General features: G+C 38.7%; 1 protein-coding gene and 1 long non-coding RNA gene across 4 annotated transcripts in view; one reads left to right on the top strand and one right to left on the bottom strand.

Annotated features, from left to right (window-relative positions):
• The window catches only part of mid2 (midline 2), a 97,701-nt gene that overhangs the window by 66,843 nt on the left and 4,362 nt on the right, over window positions 1-26,496 (top strand). For all 3 annotated transcript variants that reach the window (XM_077533055.1, XM_077533056.1, XM_077533054.1), the window contains 7 exons: window positions 396-491; window positions 4,499-4,606; window positions 10,332-10,480; window positions 10,726-10,853; window positions 11,283-11,426; window positions 16,079-16,240; window positions 26,204-26,411. In XM_077533055.1, coding sequence (XP_077389181.1) covers window positions 396-491; window positions 4,499-4,606; window positions 10,332-10,480; window positions 10,726-10,853; window positions 11,283-11,426; window positions 16,079-16,240; window positions 26,204-26,411 — 995 coding nt within the window. The remainder of the gene's footprint in view (window positions 1-395; window positions 492-4,498; window positions 4,607-10,331; window positions 10,481-10,725; window positions 10,854-11,282; window positions 11,427-16,078; window positions 16,241-26,203; window positions 26,412-26,496) is intronic.
• Window positions 21,703-23,508, bottom strand: LOC144026398 (uncharacterized). Its single transcript, XR_013285127.1, has 2 exons — window positions 23,121-23,508; window positions 21,703-22,399 (listed from the first exon to the last, which is right to left on the bottom strand). It is a non-coding gene; the product is annotated as an uncharacterized LOC144026398 (long non-coding RNA).

Here is a 26,496-nt window from a genome sequence, read left to right as displayed (position 1 = left end):
ACCATTTGTATATTTTACCACTGTCACCTTTTCTCTGCTTCATATTGCTCTGGTAGTAAGGTATGTGTATTGATATTGAATAATTGAGCATGCCCAAACATGCACTAAACATGACGGGGCACAGAGAAACCGTGTGAGGAAAGGCACACAGTAGGAGCTCATGCACACTTATTTTTTATTCTGTTTCTCACGACTGCCTGACAGTATTTAAAATTTACAACAGTAACTTACTCTGATATATATATATGGCAGGTTAATCTCGAGGTGGATCTGTTTTGCAAAAGTATTGTTTGCTACGGAAGGCCACAAACCTGACTCTTACATTCGTCTTGATGAATTGTGTATTTTGTCCCTTCTCCTCTTGTCTGCTTTTTCCTCTACTTTCAACTCCACAGCAAACCTTGGAGAACAACTTGACCAACCTAGTGAAGAGGAACAGTGAACTGGAAAACCAAATGGCCAAACTCATCCAGATTTGTCAACAAGTTGAGGTTTGCAACATTTTTTCTTTTTCTTTTTTTTAAATTGTAGTACAGGATCATTAAATGGGGTTCCATTCAGGCAGCCTGCCTGGATTGATACTACTTAATCCAATACTTCACTTTAGGAAATTTTAGTCTAAAGCAAGCAAGTCACTACAACGATGATTAAAACTTAATCTTTCACAGAAAAAGCTTGTATTTTTCTATCCTCTAATTTCCTTCATGTGCTGTGGTCTTAGAATCATCAGCACTCCAATCTATAATTTAAATGAACTTCTCCAGCTACTGGTCAAATATTGAGAAGTCACTTTAATTTAATTACATTTTTTTTACGAGCGATTTATTCAAGATCTGCGCTGCAATGTTGTTTTACAGCCATCTATAATAGAAGAGTTTCATTTAAAAGCTGAAACTGCTCTTTTACTGGGTTAGTGCAATTACTGCAATTGGCCATTCAAATGCACTTGGTGAACTGAGTTCACTACTGGGTGCACAGCTTTGAAATTTGAATGTTGAGGTCTGATTGAGCCCTTTGTGAGTAGTCAATACTACAATTATCGTCACAGAACAGCCCCACGTTGGTCGATACTGTTCGGAATGAACACTGTACTGTCTTGGGTATATCAGAATGCTCACCGGTTGTGTAGGTGCATATCTGTCTGTAGTAAATAAAAACCTAGGCAGTTCTGTCACTTTTGACCTTTTCTATTTGGCATTGTGTTGTGATTTGAAATGAAAACAGGCAGCAGTGTGAAGTTTAAGCGCAGCCATCAAACACTGATTGCTCTCCACATACACACAGAATAATGATTTCTATTAAAAACCTTACACTAAAAAATATACCGCCTTATCCCTGGCGAGATTTGACTGTCCTCCCTGAGAAGTTTATTATACAGACCAGACTCTATTTTCTAAAGTCACTTTGAGGGCTGTGAATGCATCTGCTCAGCCAGTCGATACCAAATGACTATTGCGTGATTCATTAAGTGGAGCCGAACCCAACGGCATGTGGAGATTGCCCGTTGTCTGCATGCAAATAGACTATGATCAACAATGTGCCTCTGTCTAGACAAATCGAACTTAAAATATGTTGCAACAACTTTATAAACCATTTAAGTATCGTTTCTTTCCTCCTCCAAACATAAATCTGTTAGATTTCTATTACCTATTTTTTTTTTCAATTTGCTTGAGTTAAAACACAACAGCCACAATTCAACTACTGAGCGCACCAAATTCCTTGCAGCACACATAAGCCATCAATGGTCAAGGTGGACGTATCATCCCAAATTATTTGAGTCAGGTGTGTGTCTTGATCACAGCCGAACCCCTAAGATTGACTCACAGTTTAAGAATCACTGTTTTAAGGGGTGGCTTGGAGCCAAGAGAGAACACATTGTTTTGGTGCAAATCAAGATGAATGTGCTTAATGGGAAACATGCAATGTGTTTTCCACACTGATTTTGCACCTCTCTAACATTCTTCTCTAGAATATCCTTGTCAAACGGCTAGTTCAATTATTTATAGGCGGCTTAAGTGTGGATAGTGTTGGTATTAATGTGAATAGAGCAAGTGGTCAGCTTCAAATGAGGCATGCCCTGTATCAAACGTACAAACTGAGTGTAGGAACAGAGTCAGATTTATTGTAGGCATGGAAGGAATGTCATTTTCTCAGGAGAGTGGGGCAAAGAAAAGTGTAAAAAAAAGACAAAGTCAAAAATAAAGTGCATGGTTCGGTAGCGAGGTTAAGAGGCCAAACAGAGGGACGAGGGATTTGCACAAAAAGATGTTGCTTGAGTGAGGGTGTGTGAAGAGGCAAACCTGAGGAGCATTTGAGGCCGACCTGGATTCCCATCTTCCTTGTTTTCATCATGTTGTAATGTTTGAAGAGATCCGATCAAACATCCAGCCAATATGTCTGCACGCATAACACCTTCTGTTCCTTCCTCTTCTTTTTTCATCTTGTTTGTATTTGTTTAGTTATTCGTTTTAATGTGCTGGGGGTTTCAGAATTTGATGCATGGTTCATAAATTGTTGATGAGCAAACAAAGCCGTCCTTGTATTGCCAAGGAGACAGAAAGCCAAATAGGGAACTTCCTGCTCATGTATTCATGGAAGGGTCGGGGCAAAAGTGTGTTTTGTGCGAAGACATGATAGGAGAGACACCAGGAAAGACTCATTATGTTTTCTATTGTATTTACAAGCTATGGGAAAAAGATTTCTGTGACTAAAAAAACAACAACTTTTGTTAGCGCAGATGGTTACATTGAAGGCTGCGCAGGTCAGTGATTAGGTCAATGCACGGCATTTCCTACGCCTGTTATTCCAAGTTGAGCAGGGTGACTCCAATTGGTGTGCTCGGTGGTAAATTTTGGTTTAAAAAAAAAACAAAACACCCAGACGGGACTTTAGATAAAACAAAAGTAATTTGCATTTAATTAATTAATAATTGCTGAATTGCACCCACTTGATACGATGCTGTTACCAAGTTTTCGTCAGTATTTAGGATGTTCTTTGCAATATAATTGCTGAATTGCACCCAACTGATATGATGGTTATGTTTTGAGCAATACATGCATGCATGCAATTGCGTAAATGCATTTAATCAATGTTTGCAAATGACATTCAGATAATAAAATTTATTAATGTCAAAATATTACAGTATTTTGTATTTTATATTATCGCGCTTGAAATGAATCAGTAGGAAAAACCACATGCATATACAGCTAGGAAGAAAACAATGTGGCTTACTGAAGTCATATCCGGTTTGGCCGCAGAGAGAGACCCGCTGAGAAGATTTTCGGCGCGTAATTCAAAATCCATGATTGTTGTTGACATATTGTTAAATAGAACAAATTGTGTCCTATTCACTTTGTGTTTATTACATGTCTGCACGCCATCAAAGTTAATATTCAAAATTGCATTATGACTGATTGTTGTCAGTATTTAATGTTTTCTGTTTGTCGGTGCTTTGTGACTAAAATGTCACATTTTTTACTAGAAGTCACATTTTCCAAGTAAAATTTTCTTTAGATACTGTACTTCCCCAACTTTTTCATTTGTATTTCCATATGTATTCTGCATCAGTTCAACACAGGAGCCTGGATTATTCAAATGCTTGAGCCCACCGCCAAGCCCCATTATATCAAATTCATGTCAACACGTCCAACAGATAGTAAGGTTCAGCTCAGTTGCTGGAAATATTTCAAACTTTGGTTTCCCCTTGAGAATACGAGGTAAAGTTTTAACAGCATACACTCGTTTGTAGCGCGGCTTGTGTGAACTTATTTGGGGATTTGTTCAGTGGTTAATTGGGCAGTGTTTGCTTCTGTTGCATTGCCGCGTCATTAAAACGCACATACAATTTGCCTTATTTATCTGTCGTCAACAGACAGCGAAACAAGAGATTACATTGAGATATCACACGATCAAGCTTCTTGGCCACATGATTCAGTCTTGGCGTTGTCTGCTGGTGAATGCTTTCTGTCAGACATTAAGAAAAGAATGAATCAATGCATGTCATTACAACACTCTGCTGCAGATTAACTCAACCTGATGATGTGTCTGATTGCAAGTTGAATTACATTCTTCATTACATCCTTTCCTATTGAGTGATTCCACTGACGGTGATGTGCTACATCGGGTTCATATTGGACTACATTGACTTGTTCCAAAACATTCCACTGACAACCTTTCCTTGTTAATCATTTTATCAAACTGAGATGAGTTATTTTGCCGAGGCTGTTATATTTTAATTTCGTCAAGGTCTCATCGCTTGCGTTCTAATGAGCTTTATTGATAGTCGTGATATGTAAACCACGTATTTATGATACTTGAAATTTAATTTACGCGGAAGACACATTTTCCATTTGCAATAAATCTGGACCTTTTTAGCTTGAACTTTTGAGTAGGTTAACATCACTTCAACACCATATTAAGAGATGTTTAACACTCCATTAAGTGCCAATGATATCCATTATTTTATCTTTAGAAATTCTGTGTGTCTCATCCTCTCCAGGTGAACACCGCCATGCACGAAGCCAAGTTGGTGGAGGAGTGTGACGAGCTGGTTGAGATCATCCGCCAGAGGAAGCAGGTCATTGCTGTGAAAATCAAGGAGTCCAAGGTAAAGAGCGTTCAGGATTAGTGGTGCTCAAATCAGGGTTCTTTGCTGCTGATTTTGATAGCAATCATCCAGGACTGAGATGTGACGATCACGTCCGAGACCGATCACATGGATTAGCTGTATTTATTTTAGAGCTACAATTGATTATTTTAATAATCGATTAATGTGGTGATTATTTCCTTTTGATTAATCAGTGAATTATGATTAAAAAAATTATTTTTTTTACTCTATTCAGAAACAAAACATTATTTCAAATAGACACGGGCCAATTACCGGCTTGACTGTTGTTTACTATGGTTTTAAAAAGCCAAGCTTTCAACAACTAATACACTGTCACCAGTAATGAACTCTTCTTTCCTTTTTTGAGAGGACATCTAAGCAGGGCACATTATGATTGGCTGCTTGCAGAGTTGAGTAAATGAGCCGCCTTTTTGAAGTTAATTACCTCCAATTAACTTTTTTTTCCCCTCCTTCTTGGCATATAAAGGGGGGAATAGAAATAGAAGAGAGGGCGCAAGATGAGATACTGCAAACACAAATGCTTAATAATTGTGCATTTTCCTTACAAAAAAAAACAAACAAACTAGTTGACCACATAAGTGATTGCCACTGTGACTTACTAAGAAGAATTAAAACAGAAGATGACGGTTCACATTTATTCATTTGTTTATATATTTAAACTTAACATGATTCACATTTCTTCTCTACTAGATTTTCAATATTTTGTATAAAAATAAAATAGAGTGTCTTCAATGGGAGGGATGCTGTTTTGTATACCTTAATATTAATAAAAGGTCATTTTAGAGCGGTAGCTGTGTTATCGCAGTAGTTATGCTTACCGTTATCATACCATCCAGAATCTAATATTGTCCTAATTGCCTAATTTCAAATTGTCGGTGCAGAAAATGTACAAACATAAATTGTGATTCAGTTATTGGTTTGGTCTGTAACATGTCAGATAAATGTGCAAAAATGTTGATAAGTAACGTGTGTGCACATTTATTATTTGGATTGAACACAAAGAATATCAGTATGCTTTCATAGAGAACTACAGCAATGTGTAAGATTATTTGTAATGAGATGCCGTCTTGAAAGAACCTTTCAGTATAGAGTGCCTGGTATTTCTATGAAATATTTTGGTGAGAACGGCTGCTCATTTAGTCCAACTATAAGTCAATTATTTTTCCAAGTTATTTGTTTAGCATTTAGACCTTTACCATCGACAGTGTTAAAGCATGGCGCAGTGTTCCACATTTCTAACCTCTAATTGTTGTGTTAAATATTAAGATGAATGAAAAGCACTTCACGCCATTTTTGTAATCACAGATGTTGACAAATGGATGAAGTCAAGCAAAGTCAGAAAAGGAGGGCAGTGGAAGGCTGGGCTAACCGGAGGGGGAAAGGCAATGATTCATTTATTTCCTAATTAAACAAAACAAAATGGTTTGCGCACAAGTAGAGATGACTGATGACCTGCTTAGATTGAGGAGAGGAGACAAAAATAAATAACTCTATCAAAAAACTGTAAATCTTATCTCATCAAGCGCGTCCTTCGTGAAATGTTTTATTAGATTTAATTAAGAGGCCTGCAAACAAAAGACACAGTTACACAAGTCAATAACAGCTACTACAAGTAGAAAGTGATTTATGAGTGAAATGGAAAAACTAAAATAGACTCACAGGAAAGATGCTGTTCTTCCATGAGTGAAGTTAACTTTATTGAGCTTAATAGGTATAAGTGAATTTAGAAATGAAGTTTTAATAAATAACAATTACTGAATTAACACGTCAATCCAGTTTTCAAATTCTGCAATCTGCAGTATATTTTTGTATTTCTATTTGAGTATAAGAGAATGCCAAATTATTATTAACACCTCTCACAATAATGAAAACTACAAAAAACAATCACCTTTATTTATTTAACACGACCCATTAGTTTCTTTGCTCGGGCAACCTTTTTAATATGTCACTTTGCCTAATTGTGATGTATGATATGTATAATAAGCCACTTTCTTGCTAGCAGCTTTTCAAAAGAATCTGTTGCAAATGTAGTGTGTCATCCAAAATGTTTCATCTGAGGCTTTTCTCTCTTTGGCCTTGTAATGTTCAGGCCATGAAAGACTGCAGAAGTAATTGTTAAAGGAGTCCAGTGTTCAAAGTTCTGACAGTCGTACAGGGACCGTGAACAAAACATAATTGTGTCAGGCTTCAAAAATAGAGGCTGCTGTCGTTTGTGTGAAGAAAGTGTTCATCTGTGCAACAGAATAACAGGATTATACAGGCATTGATCACAGTGTGTACAGCAGAGCAAGTCGCTCTCGTTTTCTCTCTCATTTCTTCTTAAGAACTCTGCTCTCCAAGGAGAAGGTTTAATCTCTGTTCCCATGTCCCGATGTCTGTGACTTTATTCATCCACCTTCCCGCTCTATATTTTCATTGTAATATTGAAAATTCGTTTAGAATCTAAAATACTAAATCAAACAATTCTTTTTATCGGGTCATATTTATAGGCACAAGAAGGTGTACAATTTTGTGCTCAAGCTGTGAATTTTTCGAGCTTTGGCTCACAGGTAGGAGGAGAGGGAAAACAAATTCACTTAAGCAACAAAAAGTTTGGGGTGTAGTTGTTGGAAAGTGGGTCAGAGAAGTTTGGAGCTGATGCCTCAGAACTTTTTCTGGTTCCAGTTTCGCTCCGCTAATGTTTTGAACGTTTTGATGCTCTTGTCCCTAAGAGCCAAACTGTAAAACTTCCCAATCTTTGGAAGAGCTTAAGTGAATCGTCATAAAAGGAGGCTGACATAAAAAGGAGTCTTTTTTTTTTTCCCTTTTTTTTTGTCCCTTATTAATGAATAAGGCAGAGTATTGCTTCTACCCACAGTTACTTTTTTGTGAGAATGTTATAATGAATGAAAACATTGTCTAATTACTACTTCAGTCAGCCCTGTGCATCCCTGACTTCCCTTCTAATCTTTTTATGAAGCAAAGCTGACTTTTTAAGTGTGATTCTTGTAATAAGACTCAGCTGGGCCCCTTTGTCTTCTACACATGCAGGATGTGTTGCTACGTTCAATGTCCACACCGCAGGGCACGATTTATTTATTTTTTTGTTCAACTCAATCATTGCATTTAGATAATTTTGGTAAAAAAGTTAAGGTATCACGGTATTGCAGTAGGTATGTTAAAATTACTTATTTAAAATATTTGAGAAAGGAAAAACTCATCCCTCTTCTATTGAACCCAATCAAATTATTTTTAAGCAAAATATAGAATATTTGATAGACAAAAAAGGTGTACCACGTTCAGTATAAATTAATTAATTAATTAATTTAAAAAAAGAAGGAAGGAAGAGCTCTTTACCAGTATTTGCGGTTATTGAAACATTGTTTTTTTTTAAACCACGGTTAATCATCAAACCAGTCCATTATAATTGTTTACAAATTTGTGCACTCCACTTACATTTAACCGTTTTAAAGCATTTTCAATTTGCTATGGTTTCTTGCCCCTCTACATTTTGCAGTCAGTTTTGTCGAATTATTATGACATTTGTCGCCTTTTGATGACAAATAGACAAGGTGGTGAAAAATAATTCAGCACCAGTGGACATTTTTTTTTTTTTTTTCCCCATCTTCATCTTCTTGGATCTTGAAAGCTCCAATCACAAACTGCAGTCATCATAATGGCAACATGAGTTAGTGATTCAATCATTTGTTTTTATTTGATCTATGCCAGCTGTGAAATCCATTTAAGCGATCGCTCACGTGGTGCGACGCATGTGCATGGTTGCTGGGCAACGTGGATCAACGCTCACTCACTTTTCTATTGATATGACAGTTCTGAACATGTGTTCAGTCATGAGCGCAGTCTTGTGATTAAATTACTTTTATGGAATTTATGAAAACGGCAGATAAAAACATGTGCATCTTCATAGTAGCTCATTAAATGAGCAGCGCGCACATCACTGGTGATGATTAGTATAACGCCCGGATCCGCTACACAAGTTAATTTCAAGTGTGACATTTTTTCGAATGGAATATTTGCACATCTCGTAAAAACTCCACGCTACGGGAAATAGGGCCTCCCTCAGAATTCAACAAGTCACGCCTGTTAAGTTGTGTTCACATCAGCCTCTTGCACATGGTGAAGGTGTCAGAAGTGTGGATAGGGGAATCGACTTACCTTGAAAGTGCGCAAGCCAGGCGTGTTGGGAAAATATGACTGGAGAATATGGCCTTTAGTTTGTAGGCTGACTGACTGATATCTTTTGACATCTATAACATAACATATTGTCCAATCAAACAACACTGTTGCAGTGTCTTGTCAGCATGTGTTCAACAAGCTGCTTGGATGTCGTTTATAGTGACAGCACATTGTGATGTTCGAAGTGGAGAGCCGATAACGGCCAATTGACAACTCCATTAAGTCGCCAGCTCAGAGCAGCTTCTAAAGAGGGAGCAGCCTTTCCAGCAACAGACAGGAAGTGCATATTAGGTAGCGCTTTGAACGTTTGATGACAAGCTCTTAACCAATCCCCTCCCTGTGAGTTTTTTTTTTCTCCCCTAGAGTTCCTATTTGCATAATTCACGTCTCACAAGCAAATGGAAATTTAAATGAGTCATTTGTTGAGGTCATTTAAAGGTTTATCTGTTAATGCTGTAGTGATTGGATGAGGAATATTTGTGGTTATTGCTGCAGTGATGTCATTGCGCATCAAATGCATTATTAGTATGTCACGCAAATGTATTAAAATTGCAAAAATATAAAGTCCAAGGCTAATGCGAAGTGCTGGGGGAAACCCTTGAAATAGATGGCTTGAACTTTGTAATACAAAACTACTATGTAGTTTGATAATAACTGTTCTGTACATTGCTCCGGCTATCGTGGTATAGTTCTCGATAACAGAAAAGTGCCGAATGCTGAACTCTACGGCACGCTTTTTATGCAACACATTGAAAAGGTCAGCACAAGAATGAGGAAGCCAAGCGGTTCATCTATCTCACCTCTCACCTGTGAACTGGACCTCTCTCCACCGGCTACATTCTTTCTGCTTTCCTGCCTCGCCTGTCTCGTCATGTAATGTGTGTCTCTAAGAGCAGTACAGAAATCACTTGTTTTTGTAGCGTGCACATAATCCTCCTCTGAAACAAATGTCACCATGCAAATATTTATAGTACCGTCTTCAGAAGGATTTGTTTTGCCTGCAACGCTTTGGTTTCACCTAGAAGACGTCTGTCGCTATTTGTATTTATTATTATTATTATTATTATTATTATTATTATTATTATTATTATTATTATTATTATTATTTCGACGATGAGAGTTTATTATAATTCCAAACTGTAACACATAAAAAAAACATGGAAAATAGGCAAAGAAGCTAAACAAAATTAAAGTGGAATTAAAACATAATAATAATAAATTAACAATAATATGTGCTATGCATCCCCACTAGCCAAAATATGGTATTCTGGTTAATATTGCGTTAGTGGAAAATGATTTGAGCAGCAAAATGCAGCCGTTTTTATTAATCTCAGGGTCTGGCCATTTTGCCACTTCCTGTTGACTGAATATGACAAATCCACAAATGGAATATTAATCAGAATGTCATGGTTGGACTAGTGAGGTCACGTATAACATATTATTGTCAAGAAATGTTCCACTTTAACTACTTGGCCTTTGGAAGGATTATGGGCATCACGAGTTACAACATGTAAAATGTGTCTTCCAGGTGATGAAGCTGCGCAAATTGGCCCAGCAGATTGCAAACTGTCGTCAGTGTCTGGAGCGCTCCAGTGCCCTCATCACACAGGCAGAACAGAGCCTGAAGGAAAACGACCACGCCCGCTTCCTTCAGACTGCGCGAAATGTGGCTGAAAGGTGATGATGAACACATTCACTGATTGTTTACATCTTATGTGAGGTCACCAGTTTTCACGTTTGATTTGACTGAACCTGCAGCAACCTAACAGGCTTCTGCTGGTGACAGTATTCCAGGGCTCCACATTTTCTTGTCGATTGCAAGTAGTAGTTGTTACGTAGGAGTGCTTTGCTGGTTAATGCAAACGACATTTCTAATTTTTCAATCTACTTCTGGCTTTCTTTGTCTCTCCTAAATGTGGCAGAGTTGCCATGGCGACAGCCTCCTCCCAGGTACTCATCCCAGATGTCAATCTGAATGAAGCTTTCGACAACTTTGCCCTGGACTTTTCTAGAGAGAAGAAGATTCTAGAAGGCCTTGATTATCTAACAGGTACATTTTGTAACTGTATAGACTGCCCAACACATAATGAATTATACTTTTATAGGAGTTATTGACAGTCGCTGTTTCAATGGTTTTGCTTGGCTGTGATGATGCAATGGGTTTATTCACCACCGTATATATATATATATATAACCTATTAAATGTGAAACCGTTAAAAAAATAAAATAAAAAAATCACATTACAAGGATAAAGAAGGACAATGTATTGATTGTCAATGTGTTTATAGGTTGGTAGTTGACAGTAATATTGAACTATACTGCACCATGCACATTGCAGTTTAACACTATCTGATCATTTATTTCCGCCAAAGAGTATGGCCATATTCACGAGTAAAAAATTAACAATTAAACCAATTTCATAGACTTAACACAATGCAACTGTATCGTTCACTTACTTTGATACTTCTGTCCCATGCAGCACCGAGCCCGCCATCCATCCGAGACGAGCTGTGCACGGCATCACACGACACCATCACTGTTCACTGGACATCTGAGGATGAGTTCAGCGTCACCTCTTATGAGCTGCAATACACCATATACACTGGACAGACTAACTTTATTAGTGAGTTACGAGACAGACACACACACGCACGCAGGCACACACACACATTCACTGGAATGTCAATCATATGTGCTCAAGATGATGATTTTAGCATGCTTCTGTTCAGATCAGACCCCAGCATGAAAATATAAGAAAGTGGAACATCTCAACTCTTTATGTTTTTCTGAGTGTTTTTGCCATATGCTCAATATTTTATTCTATTCTATTCTCGGGTAACCTAGATTTGCTCTCTGTCTGTTGTCAATGTGTTTAAAAGAAACTGAGCTGATCTATGAGTACTGCAAATTGTAAAAGAGGAGTAATGTGAGCATCCGCAGGGAGGATTTAAATGGATACACCAGTTCTAACCAAAGAGTGTTGTGCCAATAGATTTTTTTTTTTGGGTCTGGCCACTAATAATTACTAACTTTATGTTACTGATCTTGGAAGACTCTTTAAAATTGAATAAAATCCAAATGAATATTGAAGTAACATAGGGGAACCGGCCTTGTGCACAATTTCGAAGTACGGCATTTCTCCGTAACTTCCAGATGACCACCACACATCGTTTTCTAATATTTTCATCAATGAAATCAGAATGTTTTTTTTTTTTCATTTTTTGTGAAATTAAATTTGCGAATGAACATAATTTGAAGATGCAAAGTGATGCTGAATATTTACTAATGCTGTATGGTTTAAGCTGCATAACCAACCAGAAACCTCCGAATACTCGTAACATCTTCGCAAATCCCTTCTCGCAGGAGTGAAAAGACCTAAAAATGGCCTCATACGGGATTGGAAACTTATTTTGTAGGAGAAATACTTTGTAGAAGTAAGTAAATATCAGTTGATGAAAAAAATTTGCACATTTAAATATAGCTAACATGATTTAGTTCCCCTTTAAAGCAACAGCAGGCATGAAGTTTAATAATAATATTGTAGGTAGTATTATAGACCACGGAAATTCATGACCTTGAGTCAACAAGGATTCCGCTGTGAGGTTGCCCAGTGTACCATTGTGAGGTTGAAGGTTTTTCAAAAATATATAACTTGTTACTTTACTCATTTTGTTTTGTCATAGATTTCAACCAATTCTTGTTTCATCAGGAAATGAAATTATATTTAGCTCAATGTGTGGAGGATGAAACAGAATGAATGTGAAAGTCAGAGTGGATAATGGTTGTAATGAAGGTAAAATACCTCTTACGGAGGATGCGTGATTAGCCTACATAATTATACACACTCATACCCCGTTAATACACGCACACACAAACAACTGCACTTCTCGACTTTAATCTGCTGCTTTTATGCCTTCATCCTCTTCTCTCTTTCCTCGTGAGCAGCCCTGACTTTTCTCCATCTAACCATGAAAGTGAAGAGCCATTTGAAACATTCAGGATACATTTCAACTCTCTGACTCAAGACATTTAGCCTCGTGCTGCCACACAGTCCTCAGAGATTCGCAGCAGACATTGAAAACGACAGAAACCATTAGGCCTACCACGCCACTTGGGTTTCTACTATTGTAAACATTTAAAGAAGCTAAACGCTTCTATTTGAGCACCAACTGATCTCTCTCCTGGCTTCATTCTCAGTCCTCCTGGGTGGGAACAAAAGGTGGCGTAAGTGGACTTGTTAGAACTGTCTGTGCAGAGTCATATAAGCACAACACTGGAAAATAAAATGAACACTCAGCAAGTATTGTATCCATGCTGGGTCACGAAAAAATGTGTGCAGACCACCACCAATCATAATTTGGATCAACACCAAAAGAGATCACAGCTTTGATGGGAGTAATAAAAATTGCATGCAGTTGCTTATTAATTGATCAAGTTCTAAAACTGCATATGACCCACATTTGAACCTTGTTTTTTTTTTTTTTTATGCCCTCCTTGGGCTGTTTTTAACTTTATGTTACCAGTCGGCATGGTCCTTCTTCAGCCTCCATACTACAGCCACCAATTTTCTTTTTTCTTTTTTATATATATATATGAATACAGTACTCGTTAACTGCCCAACTTCATATTTAGGGTTACATAATAGTACCAAGAAAACAATATACTGCCTTTTTTAACAGCATGGTGCCTTTTTTAATGAGCATTTTTACTATGTCTCAAGCTTTTTTTTTTCTCAATTGAATAACGGAACCACTGCATCTCATGGCTCTTGGTCTTGAAGCTAAAATGTGAAAATAAAAAAAAAAGTATCTTTTCCCATGTTAGTTTGACTCATGAGCCGATTTTTTTTCACCCCAGTATAAGATAAAACTAGGGACGTCCGACCATTTTTTTCAGATCGATGCCAGTACGAGTACCATCAATACCAAGTACCAATACTACTAGTAATTCTGATACGTAAAATTTACCTCCCAAAAAATGATTAAAAAAAACCAACAAAACACTATATATCCTAATATGGCATGTTACCTTAGAGTTGCATGGAAATAAGGGCAATTTTCTATTGTTCTAATTTCTAGTTGCTGATCACTAATCAGTCGCAAGAGGACGTCCGATACCACCATCAGGAGTACCGATACCTTAATATAAGGCTGCTATTAGTACCAATAGCAATACCTGGTATCGTCCCTTGACAAAAAAACTAATACATTTTGACAACTGCCCTTTGTAATGTGTGAGTTTCAATTTTGGCTACCAAGACACTCTTCAAAATATAAAGTTAGTTGTTTTTCCCACAGAACAATAATCCTGTTTTGGGGCGACAATTATTAGCGCACAAGCTTTCTGACACACACAATATTACCTTGAAGTCCGTGTTGCGTCATCAAAGAAGAGTTGTCATAGTCTCCACGGGTAGCTAGCTAGCATGTGTTCCGCTCTTGTCATCTGTCTAGGACACATTCATTTTCTTTACCATCGCCCAGTTTCCTGTTGCTGCGCATTACTTTGAAGCCACAGTGTTCTACTAAGCAGTGGAGCTGGTGACAGGAAGCCCTTTTGTTCACACGAGACGTGATAACAAACTGCTGTGTACCAATCTAAATTGATTCAGCAAAAAGGTGCAATTGAGTGTGAAGACTTGCAAAACAGCACAAACACATTTCCCACACATTTTCTCTTTGAAAGAATGCCATTGTATAACCATTTTTATATCATATTAAAATAATGATGAAAAAGTGTATCAGAATCACAATTTCTTCATCTTGGCCGCGTCTAAATAAATCTCAATTTAAGAGTTCCCTTCCCTCATCCATTCTTAAAGTGGCTCCCATTTAATGGCCTTATTTGCGTCCTGTGAAGTATTTATATTTACAAGAAGACTCTCCGCTATTACTTATGCATGTATGTTGTTGCCACCCCACTCAATAATTCATAAAGTCCCAGAAGGTTTGAAGTCAAGATTGTTCCCAGAGTTCCGGATTGCCACCGCAGGGAAAGATTTAAGGAACAGAGTGATGAAAGGGAATTGTTATTGTCGTTTTAACTGTAGTACGCTGCAAAGCTTAATCCCAACTGTAAGGCGATTTAACAAAATTATTTGTTTTATCTGCCATTTGAATGTGTTGGTTAATGGCGGTTGATGCAAATCCAAAGGGAATCGTTGTGACAAGCTGCCTGGCAGGATAGTTCACTGACATTATCCACTTACAGTAAGAGCTAAAGGAAATTATAATCAAAGTGTACAATTCTGTCAATTGGAAGCTTTGGTTTTGGGTTTTGCTTGGTGCTTAGTTTATGTACCATCTTAGAGAACTAGATGCCGGGAACTTCGGGATTCTGTGTGGAGTTTACATGATCTCACCATGGCTTTCTTCTGGCTACAAAACATCAAAAATGTCAGAAAATTGATAGCAAAAAGGCAGGAAAAAAATTGCCATAAAATGCCCAAAAAATGAAGAAGAGAGGCAGAAAATTACCAAAAATGTCAGAAATTTGACAGAAAGGCAGAAAAGTCTAAAAACGAATGAAAACCGAAGCATGAAATATAACAACAACAACAAAAATCCAAAAATGGAAGAAAACGAATCTCAACGTATTGGATGTTGCATATTTTTCTGTTATGGTGCAGCTGGTGAACTCTTGGGCCCTCAGTACATTAGACTAACACTAACACACTGTTTCTTTTATCACAATGTTCAAATGTTTTGTGGCCCCATGCAGATAGTTTTGTTATTTATTTGGCCTAAAATGGCTCTTTTGACAGTAAAGGTTGCTGACTCCAGGTATAGGCACATGGCATCGATTCAGCTGAGGTAGACGAGGAAAACCCTGTGCCCCACCTACGAGAGGTCATGTGAGCTTAGCCTGCTTTTCCAGACATTTGAACATGACAAGCGTTCACATTCTTTCACCCTCAGGCTTGCGTCGCACACTGCACACATCCCTGCTGTCGTATCTCTGTCTCCTGTCGTTATGGACTTCCAGATTCACGATAATGAGCGTAACAAAGTCATCCCAGGGCAGGGGCGCATCGCATATTAAACCTGATGGAAAGGTAATGGGACGGATCAGTATGTGCACATAAATGTTGCATAACACCTGAGGCCGAGGGCTCGCCGAGCTTTTGCACGGTTTGATGACTCACTGTGCTTTGAGGGGTAAAATAACAGGTCTGGTAAAAGTCGGGGGAGAATGTCATCAACTACCTTGCTTAACCTTCATTGTTAGCATAACATGGTCGCTTAGGGAGTTTGTTCTTTTCTGTGCATGTGCCAGGTTTGTACAACTCTGCTGACAGCTGGATGATTGTGCCCAACATCAAGCAGAACCACTACACGGTGCACGGCCTGCAGAGTGGCACGCGCTACGTCTTCTTCGTCAAGGCTATCAACCAGGCAGGAAGCCGCAACAGTGAGCCGGCTCGCCTCAAAACTAACAGTAAGTCATGTGATGCTTAACAGTCTTGTTTTTTATAGGCTTCTCAGATGAGTCTCCTTCCGCTGCAACTGCCACGCAAATAAGAAAGTTGCTTTCTTTTACAGATAAGATAATTCAGAAAGCTATATTTTACTTGATGGTATTGTTGTTTTTAACTACTAGAGGAGATAGCACCAATAACGCATACATTGCAAAAGTAAGTAATCCAAGGTCGCCATGTTAATGAACAACAAATGGTCCTTTCTATTCTAAGGCAGAGCACTGTGTAGTGTTGAAGGATGCAGAGTTAAAAAGTCGAGCCACGTAGCTGATTCGGGATGTTAAATTGCAAAAGTAGTTCAGCGAAGCTTAAATGGAGTTGATATGATGACTCCTCTGAGCGCCTGTCAGCAACCGAGCTGCCGCATTGAGGATTAACCGTAATCTGAACACACTGCTGAGTAAAACAACATGAAACGGGAAAAATATGTTGTGCTTGAAGCCACTTCAAAGTTTTTCAGACTTTTCTTTAAATAGCAAAATAAATAACTTTTTAATTGCAGTGAAACCTCGTAAGACCGAAAACATTTTATTCCACTGGTTGAGCTCAGATACGTTTAAAATGAATTTTTTAGATTAATACTAATACATACCAATGCTAAAGGTCTGCATTTTTATTTATTTATTTTTTTTAAGTCAAAGGTCTGTTTATCAAGGTCGGTTAGTTCACTTGTAATAATACCGTAATGCTTATGGCAAATATATATATATATATTTTTTATATTTTTATTTAACCTTTATCCAAGAATCTTTGCTTTGTGTCACTGGTATGTGTAATTTTAAAGTTTTAGATTGGTCTACAAAATCATAAAAGAATGAAGTAGAAATCTTTTCAACATTTTTTGACAACTCTCAAAACAATCTGTTGATTTACTAAATTATTTCCAATGCACTATGCTTGAGTCAAAGGTGGTTACAATTTTACATGATGCAGTTAAAGGCAAAAAAAAAAAAAAAAAACAATTCTACACTTATTTGACGCCCCTTCGGCCTGACCTCTGTGTTAGAAGCTGCTATCTGTCACGTTCAGTTTAAATCATCACTTTTAAAATCTTCCTCCAAACACCCCCCTCCCCGTGGGGTGTGCTCCTACTTCTTTTTTTTTTTTTTTTTTTTTTTTAAATGGCATTAAGATGGATTAGAGTGCCAGGTGTGACATGCAAGCAGGGAACATTTAGAGGTTACATTTGGGCTATCTTCTACTGTCTGTCAATGATGTGCATCACTGTCTGGCCACAATAAGAAAAGCAGTGGTCGTTGAAAGAAATGAAAAGTATTGAGATGCATATCTCATCCTACAAAGACACTTATATGCTTCCAGCTCTGTCGGAACAGACAGGTTTTGTTCCAGCATGACAAAGGGGGTGCAAGGTCCATAAAGGCATGCTCAAATGAGTTAGATGTGGAAGAACCTGATCAGACCAGATACCGCATACTTGAAGAGAGTAATTTTCAGCCCCCCTCTTCAGTTTATGCCATGATGTATTTTATTATTCACTATCCAAATGCATCTAGAAAGACCTGCAATACAGGCCGCCACTGCAGTATAATAAAACACCCCGGTAATAAAGGATTGCTTTATTAGTATTATAAAGGTTAGTCTTTATTAAAATGGCCCCAGAGACTAGATTTACTTTTGGGCTCGCATATATTTTATGATTTCCATCTTCTCAAATGGATTCTCTGAGTGTCTTGTAAAGTCGGTCCCATAAAATGATTCCCTAAGATTTAGCAATATTTATCCTATAAATGTTCAGTGGTGCAGGGCAGTCAAACACACTGCATACAATTGAGTGTGCTTAAGTAACAAATGCAAATTCAATGTGTGAGTGATGTGAGTTAGACTTTGTGTTATATATCATTTTAATGGGGAAAATAATGTTTGTTTTACAGTTTATTTTTAGTTGTCCTTCATGAAAATGAATCAGGCCATATGGCAACATAAATAAATTGTGCTGTTATCTTTTCATTTAAAAAAAAAATGCAGATTTCCCCATAATCATGGTTAGTTAAGAGGTAATATGAATAGTTGAGTTTGACCTTCAGTAAGTTTTCCGAATATAAGGAGATGACACAGATATAACTCTGTTTCACCGGTTTGTTTTTGTCAAATTGGATTTGTTCTGTCTCATGCCGGGTGTTAATCTCTTCACTTTCATCCCTGGCACGCTGTCCTCTGATCCTCTGGGCTTTGACATACGATCTCGTTGTGCCCTTTTCTTCAGCTCATCCTCCCACTTTTGCAGCCATCTGTCACTTTAGCCTGAAGGAAACAATTTCCATGTCAGAACCTTGGATCTTATGGCAAAGAGATGGTTAGGAAAGTTAAGTTTAACCGTGCCATTAAAGACTGAAGAAATGTTGATTAGATATTTTTCTTATAACAAATGCTGTGATTTGATCCAATGTTGGTATCAAGCATCACTTTGACTCTGTAGTTGTGTTCTGTACTGTGTTAAATACATCAAAAGTGCCAGAATAAGTTGTTTACCATCTAATCCTTGCATGAATGTCACCTTTTCACTCTTGGAAAGCAAAAAAGGTCCAATCGTTTTAAGACTGGCAAGGCTTTCTGAAGTTTCTTGTGATGGATTGTTTCCAGGTCTCGTGCAACACAGTGGACTTGATTGAAACAACACTTGAAACCATGTTGTTGTTACACTCTAAAGGCTTTCACCGGCTTTTAGGTCACTTCAGCCTCATACAGTGAAAACTGAACAGGGACTAATGCAGCACCCTACTATTGTTAATAAAAGTTTCACTGCGCTTTAAGGTACTCACCGCTAAAAATGTGTCAGAGCATCGTGAAGCACGTATGAATTAAGTATGACAAAGAGGAGGGCCGATAATTGTGTGACCTTTTACCGCTGTGACCCGTACTTCTCCATTTACCTCACACTGGCGCCCTGGTTCATCCATTCTCATCCTAAAGTGGAGTGAGAAACCTCTAAATGGAGGAGAAGAGTAAGAAGGTGGATAAGGAGTGAGAGGAGAGTGCACAGGAGACACCAAATAGCTCTTTGCAGGGACGAGTGTCTACAGACATGAGTGCCCTCAATCTTCTGCTCTATATCCATGAATACAGTGAAGAAAATACACCCAGCTACGTCATATGTTTGTCAGAAAAGTTCCAGGATTCGCATCACGTACAAGATCTATTTTTGTAGACAGCATTTGGGCATCTTAATTTGAGGGGGCAAGCCGAATTTAGGAATTTGGCAGACTACTCTGCACCATCCTGGGCCTACCAGCAGACTGAGGGCATTTCAGCACACTTTACATTTTGTTGGCATAGAGTAGACTAATCTTTAGACCAGCTAAAAGCAGGTCTAAGTTGTGGCACTGGTGGTAGTGTGTTATTTTGGTGGATTTGATTATTGCAAAGGCAGACAGATTCTGCGCTCCACGGAATTATGTGGTTGATGTCGTCGTATTTAATTCATGAATATGGCAACAGTATGCTCTGAATGTTTGCTTCGATCTCCATTGACTCCAGCAACCTGATTGTAAAGTGAATGAAAGGGGCGTTAACTTCCACCACGATGCAACTACCCATTTACAACTGTGCACGTAAGAAAGAAAACACCTATGCACAGCTGTGCTAGACTTGCGCTGGGTGGGAAATCAGGCCCGTACAAGTTTTTGCCACTCCTGGAATACTGAATAACGCACTTTCATAGCCATGCCTAGCACATCTTCATGCACTCCTGGAAAGATTCTTCCCGGATCCTCCGCAGCTCCGTTTTCACGACAAGTTTAATGTCGTCCACATATATTTATTGGGCCCCTTTGAGCTTGGGAAGGGAAAAACAATCACTCATAGCCCGGTTGGGTTGCTCGTGATGTTGTTCAAGTACGGTGATGTTCTTTTCATCCAGGAATTGTCAGATGTTCAGGACATTGTGAGCAGGCACGCCCCATCTATCATCTCTTCTCGCACATTGAATGAAGCAAATCCTCTCTTTGTAGATCTGCTGTTTAGTATTCTGGCCCACACGGAAGGAGATGCAATATATCATTTGTGACACCAATCCTTGGACTAGTTTGCTACACCTAATATAATAAATTAATAGTACAGTATTTATAATGCCGCACTTTCTCATTAGTGACTTTTCACTTTTCTCTCAAGGTACCATAAACACATCAGAAAAATTCATAAAGTGCAGCAGAGTGATGTACGCCTCTCTGCTGTAATTCACTTGAGTTGTTATGCTCCATTTTAACCCTTCCACAAAAGGCAAACTGGAAACAAAATCATAGTCATTATTTTTGGGTTTAAATCACCATATTTTGGGCATGAAATTAAATTAAGCTAACATCTGAGCAACGGCACAAATTAATTAGAGCGCCTGCTAACGGGACAAGAACGACTTTCACCCAGACCAAGCTGCAGGTCAGTGGCTATCTGGCCATGCAGAACAGGAAGCACACGTTTTCATCACATCTTGCATGGATGGACGCTCGGTGGAAGTCATACGATAGAGAATGTAGAGGTTTTTTTTTGTTTTGTTTTTTTTCTGCAAAGTCAAAACTGCAGTGCAAATGCACCTTTTAAACCACAATCCTATTTCTCAGACATTCCAACATTATCAGTACTGTAAAATGTACTGTACTGTATTTATATATATTATTATAGTAAACAAAATGTATTTATCTCGACAAAAATGCTGATACTCAAAAAGAGATTGTTGTTGTTGTTAAGAAAATGACTTGATTGTGTGTGTCTGCGTGTGCGTGAGTGGCAATATGTGTGTCCTGGCCCTCCCAAACGGGAGCTTCTACCTTGAGTAAGCCTGAAAACCAGGCTGAAAATATCACGTCAAAGTGCCTGGGGGGGTACACATATCTCTTTAGTTCCTCTCAAAGAGACTCTGATAATATTTACCCAGCATGCATCCCTGATAACAGACGTCAACAGAACTCAGAGGCCTTTAGGTAAACAGACGAGGGAAGAGGAGATGATGACGATGGTTATGAAGTGCTGAGGGAGAGTGCAAGGCAAATATTTCATATTTCTGGCACGGGTGCACAATGCATTTCAAAGAAATGTGGCGAATATGAGAGACTTAACATTATAGTCACTTTATGTCATGGTTAGCATATGAGCTTATCACAGTACAGTTGGTTTAAGCGTATCATAATATGTTGTGGTTCATAGCACTTGAGTGCATAATTTTTTTTATTTTTAGGTTGAACTAATTTTCATTTAACGCCTTTTAAAAAAAACTTATTACATTGCAAGTTTTTCAACCGGGACCCAATAGAATGAAGTTGAATTGAAATTGCATTTTGAATCCCCCAAAAGAGGACTCTTTTGTTTATGTCCTATTTACTCCATCAGTCGGTCTTTTATGTGTTTAACAGTAAAGCCCTTCCAGTGTGTAACAATGGCAGCCCCACAAAGAACAGCTATCACACGGATAGACGGTTTGAAACGTCTTTAATTGGTACGGCCTCGCAGCAGAATGAAAGCAAACGTCTGGTTGCCTCCATTTGTTGTGAGATGTATGATACGAATGTGAACATGTACTTTGAATCCTCAGTAAATCATAACGGGCAAGTTTCTAGTTCACAGCCTTTCACTTACTTGAATGCACTCTTTTTAAGGAACAATTGTAATAATTAGAGGAACCCTAAAGCAGACAAAGAGCGTAGAAAGAGTTAATAAAAGCCTTTTTTTTTTTTTTCCAAAATAAAGTGATACTGAAGAGTAGATAGTTTGTTCACACAAAATACAAAATAAGAAAACTGGTAACATAAAGATGCTACCAAACAAAAATGTTTCGGACGAGTAGGGAAAATAGTAATTTACAAAGTCCAAACAAAATCTTTGATATACATAAAGCACTACTTATATAAAGAAGAATAGAGCACATTTCAAACAAACAGCGACTTAAAGGAAAACAACATAATTGCTTGGTAGAAACAAAAAGCACGACAAAAAAATCCAGCTCGGAGCAGAATCCAAAAAGAGAGCTAGACAACGCAGCAGAACAAACAGCAAGAGCAAAGTCATGGGAATGATCTGGCGGCCTCCTAGTGTGGCTGCAGGCCGAATGACTTGGAGCTGATTACCAGTTGCTCCAAGGTGCACGCCTCCTTGTTCAACTCCTCCCTGGGCTGACAAGGGGAAACAAAACAAATCAAAAGAAGAGGAAGAGTCAACTGAGTGGGAAAAACAAAACAAAACATACAAACAATTCAAGAGTGGATCACGGAAGCAATTAATTAGGGCTGGGTTTTGATTCTGATTTCCTCATTTGATTCGATTTCGATTCACAAGAGTTCAGTTTGATTCGATTCAGATTTTTTATTTTATTTTTTTAATTAACAATTCTTCTTAAATAACAAGGACATGATAAAACTCTACAATCATTAAAGTTTGCAGAGCTAGTAACTGGTTAATTTAGTTTATTATTCATGAAAGTAACACGTATTTATCACTTAAGTGCTATACAAACATTGACATCAGCAAAGATGGGATGAAAATATTTTCACATTTTGAATTCAATAATTGTAAATATAAAGTGAAATGATTCTGAATTCTTAAAGTGCAATAAGTCAGGTCTTTCATAAATCTTAGAAAATACTTTTAAATTTATGTAAATTTCAAGAAAACAAGATACAAAAAAAAACAACCTTTACATTTTTATTTTCTTATGAATTTATGGAAAAAATAAATATTAAAATAATAGATTATGAATATCGGTCTCAAAAAGGAACCTAGCCCTACAATTATTAATACATATTAACCATTGAAAACAACAAACTTGCTCGGCATCTCAAAGAAACATCTTCAGGAACTTGTGTTTTGTGTTTGTTTTGTGCTGGTTCAACTCACGAGCGTGTTTGTCCTCCCGTTTCTCCCCTCCAACCTCAGTCGGGCCGGGCTCTCAGCAGTCGTCCCCTGGAAAGCCATGACAGAGGGGCCCCAGTGTTTGCAAGAGGCTGTGCTCGCAGCGATAAGCAGTTCAAAGAAGCGAGCGCATTAATGTAATTGGCTGCCAGCAGCACATTGGCCTCGTCCTCTCACATCCACAAGCAGTTTCACTCAGCAGGCGGATTATTGGAGGCGAGTGCGCGCGAGAGGATGAGATTGAGGGGACGGGAGAAAGAGAGATGAAGGGAAGGACACAGAGAGTGAGGGAGTCGGAAGCGAGGGGGGCTCATTGTGTCTCATTAAGCCGTGGGAGGCTGAAGGGAGGGAGCCAACGAGCTGGAGGTGTCAGAGTTAAATGTCAGGTCTAAGAGGGATGCAGCTGACCTCCTACAAGTTTACAGCGACAATCGTCAGACCGGAATTATCCCCTCAAATTCGCCCCTCTGACTGTCTCTCACCTCTTTTGCCCTCTCAGTTTTCCACCCGTTTCACCCAAATTGCTGGTGCTATTATGTGAATGCTTAAAACTCGAGCATTAACTAAATGGAATATAGAGCTCAGAAGAGCAGGACCTCTGCTAACTTTGAACTATAAACAACAAAAGTGGAGGGGAAAAAAAAGTTTCTGTTCATCCGAGTGAGGATAAGTGGTACAGAGGATGGATGGATGGATGGATGGATGGATATTTTTGTGTTCAAAGGCAAACTCCAAATGAAAAGCAAAAATAAAATGCTAGTTCCAGTATGTGGCAATGATTCCATGGTATCACCTCAAAGCACTTCCCAATCCAATCAACGTCATCCTTAAACCACCCAAATCCCTCCGGGTTTATATTTGCCCGCTATCCCAATTTTGCTACGATGCGTGTTGTGTGTTTTGTGCATTTTGTTTCATTTCATCTGTGAGACGATCTCCACAGTCACGCGTTTTCTGTTAAAATTGCCAACCGAGTGGATTGGAATTGTTGCAAAAATGATGGCAGCATTTCCACCATTCCAATTCCACTAAAAGTTTCCTTCTGCTAATTTTCAAGTCTGTGTGATGGCAGGCAGGCACAGAGGAGGATGCTGGCTGCCTTCCTCTGCTCTCACGAAATGTTTTCACAAAGGCTGCGAGAAGCTTTGAAGTTTCAACTGTGCTTCCCTTGTATTGCAAATAACGTCCCCCTTATGTATCTCCTTGAGTTCTCTGCAAACACGTCTCACTTCACTTTTTGTTCGTATTTCCCTTTTTCTGCAGTGGCTGCCATCATTTCTTCTCCCCTCAGCTCCTGGACTGTCCACACCATTAAGCGATATAGACAAGATTAGAGTGGCTATGGACCCTCACTGTCATTTTGAATTAATGGGGCAAGATTTGCGAATGTTGCGTTTGTTGTTTCTGTAGGAGACCAGGTCCGAATAACGGTTCACTAGTTCTTCAAACTGGGCGCTCCGGATTGTCCCTCGGTGTGCTTGTGAGTGTGGATGGTTGTTTGTCTCTGTGTGCCCTGCGATTGGCTAGCAACTAGTCCAGGGTGGACTCCGCCTACTGCCCAATGCCAGCTGGGATAGGCTCCAGCACCCCCCGTGACCCTTGTGAGGGAAAAGTGGTCAAGAAGATGGATGGATGGATGGATGGATGGATGGATAATTCTTCAAACTGACTTTCTGATGCATCTTGATCAAGAAGGTCACGGTAGATTCACATTCATTGATTGATCAATGTTAATTTTTTTAACAGACTTTGGACATGTGACAGTCTTTAAAACGAACACCAATGCATTAATTAATTAATGAGTCCATCCATTCACTTTGAGTCAAACCTTGACTTTTCCAATATCTCTGTTGCAGACAATCTTAATATCATACCATAATCAGTGATTACCTGAACTGTGATTTGAAACACAATGTAGTGTTCTCATGCATATTTGTCATTGACTCATCACTGATTTTAATTTTAATTTTTTTTAACCAGTCCTTCATTAGTCACTAAAAACGTCACTTTTTTTGTGGTATTCATGCTCAGGCTAAATCGCTATATAGCCTCCATCTTTTGGCATTGAAAAGCAATTAACCTTTTTGAGGTGTCAATTATGTGATGATTTTTGCCGAGAACCCTTGGTCAAGCGGTTCACTATACAGGACTGTTTTTGTCTTATTGAAGCTCCTCAACTCACCTCAAATTGTTTCTTTGCACCAGCATGCCACCAGATGGCAGGTCTGTTATTACTTTGCCCTCACCCTGAAACAACAGATGTACATTTTTCTGCAAATAGCAGATATAGGTTTCAAAAAATATCTATGAATTGACACATTTGCAAATGCTATGCTAATGCTAATGGCTCATTTATCACAAGTCGTATAATTCTTGCTTTGGGTGCGAGAGGTCCGAGTTCAAATCCTGGACGAGTGTTCCGCCTTTTTTGTCTCAGTAAGTGAGTGAGGTCAAATGCCACAAGCTTTATTTTTCCCAATCAAAAATAAGTTCAAACTAATAAAAACGGACAGGAGACCCTGACCAAAAGGAAAATGAGTGGGGCCAACATTAATATTGGATCCAGCCTAAGCCCAAACTAAAACAATAAAGTAACAAAAAAAAAGAAAAGCTCCAGCATGTTAGTCATGGCTGGAACTGGGCATCTGTGGAGAAAAATATTATAAACTTGCAAATTTGCAGTTTTCCACTTTCTAAAGTGGCAAATTTGGTATAAAAAAAAAACTCGTAAATTTGTGAGTTTAGAAAATGTCAAATTAGCGAGTTTATAAAGTGGCAATTTTGAAGAAAGAAAACTCCAAACTTACGAGAAATACACGTAGCATAGCTATAGTCTAATCATTTGAGGATTTGTCGTTGGTTAAAGGGACTGTTTGAAAATGAAAATTGAAAAGGCAGCATGGAGACTTTAAAGTTTTACTCATCATACATGGCAGTTAGAGCGACAACAAATTCCTGATCCCCTATCAGCTAAAAGCGAGGCGTCTTTGTTGTCGCTAGCCGTTACCCAATGCTTCGCGCCAGGAAGAATGGTAAATTGTGCTCACCGCTCCGTAATGTCTTGACAGGTCAACCTTTCAAACTGGATCCCAAAACGGCGCACAAGAAGCTGCGTCTGTCCAACGACTGCCTGACCATGGAGAAGGATGAGAGCTCCCTGAAGAAGAGTCACACTCCCGAGCGCTTTGGGGGAACCGGCTCGTACGGGGCCGCCGCTAATGTGTTCATTGACAGCGGCTGCCACTACTGGGAGGTGCTGCTGGGAGCATCCACATGGTGAGAAACACACATGATGATGAGTGCATTATATAAGCCTGCGAGGAGTGAAATGTCTTTCTTCTGGGAGTTTTTAATCCAGAGC

The sequence above is a fragment of the Festucalex cinctus genome, chromosome 9, assembly GCF_051991245.1.
Source record: "Festucalex cinctus isolate MCC-2025b chromosome 9, RoL_Fcin_1.0, whole genome shotgun sequence".
In the NCBI taxonomy this organism is placed as follows: Eukaryota; Metazoa; Chordata; class Actinopteri; order Syngnathiformes; family Syngnathidae; genus Festucalex; species Festucalex cinctus.
This window is presented reverse-complemented; position numbering and strand designations above follow the sequence as displayed.